The sequence below is a fragment of the Calidris pugnax genome, unplaced genomic scaffold, assembly GCF_001431845.1.
Source record: "Calidris pugnax isolate Ruff unplaced genomic scaffold, ASM143184v1 scaffold44, whole genome shotgun sequence".
Classification (NCBI taxonomy): domain Eukaryota; kingdom Metazoa; phylum Chordata; class Aves; order Charadriiformes; family Scolopacidae; genus Calidris; species Calidris pugnax.
In genome coordinates, this window is record NW_015094506.1 from 32,651,057 (window position 1) to 32,662,025 (window position 10,969).

Here is a 10,969-nt window from a genome sequence, read left to right on the forward strand (position 1 = left end):
ATACCAACATGTGATATAATCAGAATTACTTGCTTATGTTCACCTCTGAACAACAGCTAAATGTAAAAATGAAATGAGCAATTAGTAAGCAATAATTACAGCTTTATGCCAAAAGAAAAGCAGCCTTGACAAGATTTTAGACCTACTGTCTGTACCAAAAGAATTTTAAAAATAAAACCTTAAGATATATTTAAGTAGAAGTTTTAATTTTTAATAACTATTTCTAGATCAAAGTACTTACTGGATGCAAATACTACAGATATGATGAGAAACTACACAAATTTTCACATGAATTAAGCTCAGCTGCCTATACTGAACAGAAGCATAATGTGACCAAGTTTTCCAAAATAATTTATAGCACTAAATGTAGAGCCGGGTTTTCTTTACCATTAACTTAGTTATAAAGAAGAAAAAACCGAATCCAAGCAATGTTACTGCTCCCGTTTTTACTAATCTTTTTTCCAAGGTTGGTGCTTTTTCTGGGAGTTTCACTCGGCTGGGGTCATTCTTCTGCTGATGCTGAGGCAGATGTTAAGTTCATGTAAAAAGTGCAAGAAAGAAAAAAAGTTAGTGTGAAAGCTTCTTAAGTCTGTGATAAAGTAGCCAGTCCTAAGACTCTGCATGCGTCTAGGGTTGATGTTATTTCTCACTTTCTGTGTCCTACTTCAATCGAAATAAACGTGTGCAAATGTTTATCTTAGATGATACTCAATCATCCTGTAATATATATTAGAAAAACAAGCTGTTTACAAACTTAATTCCTCAAGGGTAAAACACACTGCTAAGAGATGCTACAAAAATCTAATAACAAAACATCTCAACTGAAATATTTTAACCAGAACTTTCGCCATTTAATTACTAAACCAACTGTCTATGAAAACAGCAAGTTAAATAGGCGACAGATTAGGCATTCTTGAAATTAAAGGTAGAATGGTAAGTACCTTGCAAGTGCCTTGTTGGACTGAGTGAAGCCTTGCTGTGAAGTGCAGCAGGTTTAGGTCTGGATTCCCCACCTTAGCTTATAATGTTTGGAAGGCCATCTGATTTACCGTGCTTTCAAAAATTATGCTACAGACATAACATATACTGCCGGCAAAGTCTTGTAATGACTAAGCTTAGCAAACACTACTAAAGATTTTAAGATAATTTATACAAACTTATTATTTAAGAGGTTTAACCGTTTCACTTACATTGGCACTTTTCAGTGCTCTACTCATTCAAGAGTGCCCCACCATAAATTAAGTAGCACAAAAATGTTTTGTATTCAAGTCTTCATCTGTGAAATTAATTAAATACTACTGTATTTCAGTACAAAGGGAATTACATTTTTGAGGTAATTAGAAGGCTAACATTTAACACCTATGTTTAGCACTGGGTACAGAGCCACCGAGCTTCATCTCAACAGCTATAAAACCTTAAGTACAGATGACAGCAAAGTCAAGTTGCATCTAACTCAGATACCACCCAACACTTGTAACTGGCCTGCACATACTGGAATCAAATATATACATACAATTGATTTCTGCATATACAAAAAAAAGGAACACATACAGCTAAAAATTTCTTTGCCACAGCCTCAGTCTACCTCTTAAACAGATTTGCTGTTAAGTGATTTATTGGGAGAAGGCTGTTATATTACATTAAATTTACTTAAACTACAGGAAATTGCATTTGTAGCATTATACTCAAGGTCTAAGTTCCACATGGCTTCGTTCAGCAACAGATTCCTTTCTGACACTGATGCTCCATTTACTCTACGCCAGCCACCATTCCTTTTACTGGGCTATTACTTAAAATGACCCCATCTGACAAGAGCGTGTCATTGTGTTGGTTTGAGAATGACTGATGTGGTGCTAACATCTAGCCTTGACCTCTCCCACCCTCTTCTTTTGTCACTCTGCAGTTATCTGGGATGCCTCCCATTCAATCCATAAAACTTTAGTATCTTCCTTCTGAGTCAATAATTCCAAACAAAAGATTCCTTAATTAAGAAGTAAGAGTGTTAAGTATTCACAGTGGCATTTATGTCACAGTGGTTGTCCACAGGGCACAGAGCACAGGGATATATTCCACTTAATTCTTTCCTGTGCTAGAAAGAAACAGATTGACTGTGCCTTCCTTTGGAGACTGTCCGTGCTGCTGTAGAATATTCTAGATTTTTTTTTCTCATTCTGTCCACAGAAAGGTGGATGGGGTAGAAGTAGATGCAATGTCCAAGGTACAGCTAAAGAGCCTGTGCCAGATCAAGGGACACAACATTTCACTGATGGATGTGACATTTGAGGTTGCATGCAGAAACTTGTACGCAGCATTTAATAGCCTCACTCACACACACCCACCTTCTCCACCAGGTCCTTCAGTTTGGCAACTTCTTCTCCCAGATTTTCAACGCTGAACACCAAGTCTTTGCAGACTTCAATAAAACTTTCATTTGGTGCCCACTGCAGCACTAGCTGTTAATAGTTACAGTTATTTGCCAAAATTACTGTAGATTATAATTTATTATTCTTTAATTAACATATCATAAATAAAAACAGTGTCAGAAAAAGATTATAACTGCATTTATACTGGGTTTTCATTGTATAATTTAAGCACAATATGATCTACTGCTCTCTGTCAGCCTTTGTGGGAGCCTTTTGTCACCTTCACTCCTCTATCAGCAGAAACATGAAGAAATAGATCTATCTCCTTAACTGGGTGGCTTAACTCTTTGAAATAAGTTATTACAAAAAGGTGTCCTTTAGAGAAAGAACATTGGACAGCACTATATAACTACCAATAATCAAGATGCTGATGAGTGTTCATATTTTTCATTTTGCAAGGTAGAATACGATTCTAGAATAGAATAATATACTCTAAATCAATCTTGCTTTGGTTGAATACCTTGTGAGAATTCTTGAGGAAATGCTCATTTACGGTCTGCACAGGAACGGTCAGCTTACTACACTCTTTATTCAACTTGTGAAGAAACTTGAGGAATTCGTCTCCACTACAAAAATAAAATGATATTCCATTACTTGTTAAAGGCTGTGACTTTTTGCCAGCTGAATATTATCTATGCATTTCCAGCATCGGCTAGTGAGAGAATCAGACATGTAGTTTCCCTGCATAAAAGAAATTTGGTGTCATTTTAACACAGGGTAGTTAAACATTACCTTTAACAACTTAGTAAGCTGGTTCTGCACATCCCCTCCCTTTGGGAAGGACAACAAATCATTCAATTCTCTGGAATATTCAGCTAGTAAGACACACTGAAAAGTGTCACTCAAAAGCTTTTCGGAGACATTCTATTAACCTCCACATCTGTTTCTAACTCTCATCAATCCTGTATTATCAACGAAAACATTTCATTACCTGCTGCATGAGTGATTTCGTAACACATTATGCATAATAACCACAACACTCTGTTTTCCTGTGTATGTGCACATACAGACCACAGTCTTGCAACACCAGAAACAGAGAATTTATAGTTAATTTTATGCTGACATATCAACGTTCCTGACCTGCAGCTTACATTTTTGACGAAGAAGTGAAGAAAAAAAAAATAAATCCGGTTTGTACTTTGGAGCTAGGACTGAAATGACTAGGTTAAGAGTCATTTAATCTCCAGCATAGTGGAAGACAGAAGAATCCAGGAATGCTGACTTGGCCCCTGGATCTGGAAATACATTCCTCAAAGCCTAAAATATCTGGTATTATCTGTCTTGAAGAAAATTTATACTTACTGGTGAAATACAAGCAGGAAGACAACTCTGAAAAATTAGTTTGATCAGTATTGCCAAAAAGTGGAGAAAAGGACAGAAAAATGTAACTGACGTTTCAATGCAAAGTTTCTAGAGCTTCCACTTGACTCCGTCAACTTATGTTACTGGAAGCCTCAGAGAGCATTAGTTATAAGTCACGGTGCTGGCCAGAAAGTTGTTGCCCTTGACTGGGCAGAAGAAAGGGGGACAAGGAAAAAGATCATTTTACAGAGTGAGCTCTTAAACCCCAAAACTCCTGGATCTCCAGAAGAAAAGTTTCCGCTAGCGATAAGCCATTCAGGTGAACAGTAAGCAGTGCCAAAACAAGAGATAATTTTAAGCTTCTATTGCATGGTTTCCCGTTACATTTACGGGAGGATCTGAAAAAATTAATTCAGAGCCCAATGTTCCTCTTTTCCCAAGGGCAACCTGCTACTAAACGGAGACGTAACACACTCACAACCTTACTTGCTGTTGCTTCTGATGGCAAAAAGGTACACATGAAATTTGCCAAACTAAGCTACATGCCAGTATCTAAACAGAGACTGAATTTACCCACAAGAGTGTTTTTCTTTAGCTTTGGAACAAGATGGTTTATTAGCAAAGTTTCCACCACTGCCCAGGACATCTCTGATTTGCAACACTGCTGAACTGTCAGGACTTTAACACTTAACCCAGAAATCAGGAACATCACTGGGGATGCTGGAGGTTAATAAACAAGCCCGTTCATGGTTTTTATGAAGGTGGGGAAGTAAGAAAGCTTATTAGCTTGTTTTTATTAAAAAAAATATATTTATTTCAGAACATTATAACTGAACTGAATATTTAGGATAAAAAAATCAAAATAATCACATCTGGAGATAGTCAGACAGTTCCTCCCATATTAGTACAGTCAAGCCACAATTATGTAAATTCCCTTCTACTTAGAAAGATAACTTTTTAGCTGGCTGGGATCAGTTATGGCACCTTCTGTGTTTTGTCACAAAGGAATTTATTTTTAGGAATTCTGGAAGGATTCTCAGCAAAAATAAAGTATGTCATGGGCATGAAACGGGGAGGGGAATAAAGGAAAACATTTATACTTCTCATACTTCTTTATTATGCTGATAACAGAAAATTATATGAAAATGTTTTTTAAGAACTATCTGTTGCAGTGACATGTTCTTGCATTTGCAAATTGAAATAACATTTTCAAAAAGTAATCACTTTTTAAGAGAATTAATGGCTGTCAAAACACCAGTGGCTAAACAGTGCTAGACACTCTGTGAGTTTATAATCAATCAGTTCAACATTTTCTACTATGTTAGTTTTTCTATGACTTAATGACTGATTTTCCTTCTCACAGAATGACTTTGAACAAGTGGGAAGTAAAATCTTTATGTAATAGCATGTAAACATAGCCCATGATTTCAGTCTCAAGGTCAGATTCCTAGAATACATGTCAAGCCATTTTCTAGAACACTATGCAGTGCTTGCCATAACTGAAACGCTGTCATATTTTGTGTAGTTCAATCTTTAATCAATCATTTTCTGGTTTTGATAACTATATATGATCATACTGTAATTAGGAATTCCATATGTCACTTATGTGTGAGGCTGCACTGGACATCATGTGGATTTTTTATTGTATTTGGCCACAGAGGCAGTGAACTGTTAACTTCTTCTATTTCTGCACTTACTATCTCTGTACAAATTTTTAAGCTTTCTCCTTGAATATCTATAAACAACACTATGGACCAATCTGAAAAAAGCCATACAGTTCTAGTATAAAACTGCATGAAGCTTAAACTGGGCAAAGTCCTCCTTAACTGCAGCTAATTATCCCTTATTGCTGAAGAGTCAATACCCTTTTCTCAAGGTGCCTAATTAGGACAGTGAGACACCCAGACGCCCGCAGGGCCTGCAACCCCAGCTCAGCAGCAAAGCCTCTATTTTAACAGGAAAGGCTCAGGTGCTGTCAGAGTATTTACAGTGTCCCTGTCATACATGCCTCTATATAATATATACATCCATCTCTTCCTCTCGCGCATCTTTTTATTGGATCTTACAATCAGAAAAATTTGACTGCAAGATTTATAGAGCCTGCCTTGTCTACAGACACAATGGAAAATTACAGAGACCACATCATGTGTGGTTTATAAGGATCTATAATGCTCTTGAAGCATGGGGAAGCAAGGAGGGCAAGACCCCATTTCCACAAAGAAATATCGAAACCTGCTCACTGAAGTCTATCAGAGAAGTTAAAGCATAAAATATCAGAGAAGTTAATGCTGGAGCCTGAGAAGCCAGTTTCAGAGTTTATTATTGAATGCCCTGCACAGTAAGGCCATAAAACCCTGTTTGAGGTACAAAGAAAGAATTCACCGCTCCAAAAGATGGCCAAAGTCATGGCATGTAATGGCAATATAACCCATAAACAGATTCTTACAAGAGGAATCTATGCTTCCAACTTTCTTTGTAAAAAACACCAGCTCTCATAATCCACCAACTTTCATAAATGTTATGCATGGGATAAGGTGTGAGAATATTTTACCTTTGACCTATAGGAAACAATGCAATCATCTTAAATAGTTCATATTTCACTTCCATTTGCTTAGATACGCAGTTAATACCTCAATTCCAACTCCATCACTTCAGGGAGGTCTTCAATTCTTATTTCTTCCACTTGTAGCTCGCTAATAGCATCTAGGAGTTTCCGCTGATCTCCAGGATTTGTAATGCCGACCTAAATTTAAAGAGTAATTCCAAATATTATTTACTTTTAATACTTATTAGACATAACAGTGCAGTACCATCTATTGTGCAAACTTCTAATTATTAAGTGTCAAAAGAAGCTGCTTTTCAGTTATTGCCGCCAACTACAATGTGTGTAACTGCCAAAGGAAAAAATAAAATTGCAGAAATCATTCAGTAATGCAAAACAAAATTACAAGAGCTGTGAAAGAGCCAAACAGAAATTGCACAGGACACACAGAAAAGCCATTTAAGGTTTATTAAAAAAAAATTAAAAGCAGTTTTTATAAGCACCCCTGTTGTTAGGATGTTATGCTCATCTATTTCGGAATCATCTCAGTCATCTCTTGTAAGAAAATAATCAATCATCATGATGGTGATACACCATTAACTCAGAAGAAAGAACAGAAACTATCAACTCAGCATCAAATGGAGAATTTTAAAGAAAGAGGCTAGATTTTAAGAAGGGCTTCTACAAGCTTTTGGGTGGGTATTTTTTTCCAGTTAGAGAAACTGATTTCATAATATATGATACTTTTTAAAGCCTTAATTTCTTATAGAATTTAATTTACAAAATAAGTTATGCCTACAAAGAAGTGTAGTTGGTTCACATCACCTCCAAAACCTCAAATGATCAGAAGCTCGTAGAGACAGAAAGAATATGATCTGTTAAAAAGACATTCAGCCAGATGTTTCCACTATGAAATAGCCTGTAAAAGCAGCCCTTTTTTAGACCTGAAGGACAGATTTCTTGCCTGAAATTAAGACTAAGCCTAAATACTACTTAACATCAGTTTATACAGTCCCTAAGCTCAAACCAGTTCATATTCTCTACTCTTGACTAATTCTGCAAAGAACAACAGAAGAGTTCTGAAGTGTTCAAGGCTTTTTGAAAGAAAAAAGAAAGAAGAAAAGCGCAATTTAAGAAAAGCCCAAAAAGCTGGAACAAGCACAGTGCAAGAAGCCCTTTTCCCTTATGGATAAGTAAGCTTTTAAGTCTGTGTTGGTTCAATTACACTCTGCAGTCCAAATAATGCAAATATTATTGTGAAGTGGCCATGTTTAAAAATGTACAGTTGTTGTACAAGTACTTGCTTATATCTGTAAAACAGACTATCCACAGTCTAGATTATGATTTTAGGCACATCAACTCTAGCTTAACTAAATAAAGAAACAAAACCTAATCCCTGAAAATCCATGCCCCAAACTCATGCTCCAGCATCAACATGACCTTTTGTTTCCATCTAAAGAATGACAGAAAAAAAAAAAAAGGGCAAATAACAGATTGTCTCAACACATGAAAGATGATGTACTTTCTCAGGGGAAAGCGGTGAAGTTATGCATGAACTCTTACATCCTTGCCATCTTGCACTAGTGGCCACTAAATTTAATAACCTGGCAAATTTTTTTTATTTTTTTTAATTTTTTTTTGTGGGGAGTGGGGTAGAAGAAGGACAGTCCTGGAACTATGCTATGGAAGCACACAGACCAGATAATTCTCTAATGAAGTTAAACAACTGGGTTACATTTTAAATTTTGACTTTTCAGTATGCAATCTCAAACCCAGAACAGGATGCCAATTTCTCTTATTCTATACCAATAAACATGAGAGAAAGCAACCTTCTTATGCATCCTAAATGCATTCAGAAGCAAACTTACTTCTATTGCTATCTCATGAGACAAATGCTCAAATAAAACCAGATAAAAAAGATCCAAGCGTTATGGGAAGCACAGAATCAGACAAAAAACCTCCAAATGTTGAATGGACATGACCCGGTATATTCAACAGGCTTGACTTGGTATGGAACAGTTTATAAGCTTAAGGAATGCAAGGATTACATCTTGAAAGAGTCATTGTTTAGGCTCTGTTGTAGAATACAGATAAAGATATTTACAGAGAAAATATCTTTCTGATATTGTTTGATGGAGGAAAGTGTATCATGTTAGTGACAGGATTTCTCCCCAGTTCTTTAGATACAAAGCAGCTTGGTTCAGAGGCATCCATCAGAGGTCATCATTAATCTTTGTAGTAATAAGATCCAGGCTTTTTAAAATAGCTGGCTGTTAGCTGAAGATCTGCCATCGCACTAAAATACTTTCAACTCTGGAATTACAAGGAAACTGATTAGATTTGTTCTATCAGCAGTGTGGGGAGAAACTCTTAGTAGAACTCTAAAACTAGACTGCATCAAGAATTTGGGATAACTTATGAAGTGCTAATAACTCAGGAGTGTTATGTCATTTTTAAAATTCTCAGTTGAAGACTCGCTAATTAATTCATGTCCATGCACAAAGCACAACTTATTTTCCAGGAACTGCTGTTTCCTGCTGTTGCAGAGCTAAAGAGGCAAAACAATTTTGTTCCTGCAGATATCATCTTCCTGTGCAAAAGCAGCTCATCCAGGTATTTACTTCAGTTTGTCAAAAAAGCCCTCTTTATAGTAGGGAGCCTCAAACATGTTAAAATACTGAAAACAGAAGTTATCAGTTTGTGTGAAATTATACCTCTTTGATGAAGGAACCGTAAGGCTTAGCCATTCACTAAAGTCCACAATTCTCTCCCCTTCCCCCAGTGCCCCCTGGACAAAACCAAGTAACAACTACAACATCAAAACAGGTGATCAATATGAACATATGGCAGCCTGACCTCGGTACCAGGAAAGATCATGGAGAAGATCATCTTGGGAGAGCTCTCACAGCAAGTGCAGGGCAGGCAAGGGATCAGGGCCACCCAGCATGGGTTTGTGAAAGGGAGGTCCTGCCTAACCAACTTGATCTCTTTCTATGACCATGTGACCTCCTTTCTCAATGAGGGGAAGGCTATGGACATTGTCTACCTGGACTTTGGTAAGGCCTTTGACACCGTCCCCGACAGCGTTCTCCTGGAGAAACTGGCAAATCATGGCATAGACAAGTGTACACTTCACTGGATAAAAAACTGGCTGGATGGCCATGCCCAGTGAGTTGTGATTAATGGGGCAAAATCTGGTTGGCAACCAGTCACCAGTGGTGTCCCTCGGGGCTCAGTTTTGGGGCCAGTCTTCTTTAATATCTTTATTGATGATCTAGATAAGGGGATTGAGTGCACCCTCACTAAGTTTGCAGATGACACCAAACTAGGTGGGAGTGTTGATCTGCTTGAGGGTCGGAAGGCTCTATAGAGGGATCTGGACAGACCGGATCAATGGGCCAAGGCCAATGGGAGGAGGTTTAATAAGGTCAAGTGCCAGGTCCTGCATTTCAGTCACAACAACCCCAGGCAACGCTACAGGCTTGGGGAAGAGTGGCTGAAAAGCTGCCCAGGAGAAAGAGACCTAGGAGTGTTGGGGGACAGCTGGCTGAACATGAGCCAGCAGTGTGCCCAGGTGGCCAAGAAGACCAACAGCATCCTGGCCTGTATCAGGAATAGTGTGGCCAGCAGGAGTAGGGAAGTCATCGTGCCTCTGTACTCGGCTTTGGTGAGGCCTCACCTTGAGTACTGTGTTCGGTTTTGGGCCCCTCACTACAGGAAAGACATTGAAGTGCTGGAGCGTGTCCAGAGGAGAGCCACCAACCTGGTGAGGGGTCTAGAGAACAAGTCATCCCAGGAGAGGCTGAGGGAACTGGGCATGTTTAGTTTGGAGAAGAGAAGGCTGAGGGGAGACCTCATTGCCCTCTACAAATACCTGAAAGGAGGTTGTAGAGAGGTGGGTGTTGGCCTCTTCTCCCAAGGGAATAATGACAGGAGCAGAGGAAATGGTCTAAAGTTGCGGCAGGGGAGGTTTAGATTAGATATGAGGAAGAATTATTTTACTGAGAGGGTGGTCAGGCACTGGAACAGCCTGCCCAGGGAGGTGGTGGAGTCACCATCCCTGGAGGTCTTTAAGAAACGCATAGACATGGCTCTTCAGGGCATGCTCTAGTGCCTGAGATTTTTGGTTTGTGGGTGGGTGTGATTGAGTGGGATGTTGTGTTTTTTGTTTTGTTGGTGGGGGGTTTGTTTGGTTTTTTGTTTGCTTGTTTGTTTTGTGGTTGGACTCGATCTCAGAGGTCCCTTCCAACCATGGTGATTCTGTGATATACTCAGTCACGTTTGCAGTTTAATGCAATTTGCAGTTCAATCCAAGACAGCAGCTCACACAGTGGTGAGAAGAAAGCCACAAAGTATCTCCTTTAAGAGCAAACTTCCTGACAATGGAGGCTTTAGGATTCATCTGAAGCCCACACTGGGATGCTGTCTAATAGGCATGATCCTGAGGCTTCAGAAAAGCAGCAGCATCAGAACCCGCTGAAACACCTTACAAAAGTGAACTCTTAAAAGTCTCTTCATTGACAAAGCTCCATATACATTCACCCTCTGAGAATACAGAATTACTTCTGAGCTCTGTCAAACACTTGAAAACTCTACTCAGTTACAAAATTTCACACAAAACATCTTTGTGATGCCAGCTCTGAAGGAATATTAACATCTGTACACAAACATTGGTTCCAATTGCTAGAACACATGCCCCCAT

General features: G+C 38.5%; 1 protein-coding gene across 1 annotated transcript in view; it reads right to left on the reverse strand.

Annotated features, from left to right (window-relative positions):
* Positions 1-360: 360 nt before the first annotated feature.
* Positions 361-10,969, reverse strand: part of ASZ1 (ankyrin repeat, SAM and basic leucine zipper domain containing 1) — a 37,897-nt gene continuing 27,288 nt past the window's right edge. The window contains exons 10-13 of the mRNA XM_014963345.1: positions 6,356-6,468; positions 2,884-2,989; positions 2,340-2,453; positions 361-519 (exon numbers count right to left, since the gene is read on the reverse strand). Of these exons, the coding sequence (XP_014818831.1) occupies positions 361-519; positions 2,340-2,453; positions 2,884-2,989; positions 6,356-6,468 (492 nt within the window). The remainder of the gene's footprint in view (positions 520-2,339; positions 2,454-2,883; positions 2,990-6,355; positions 6,469-10,969) is intronic.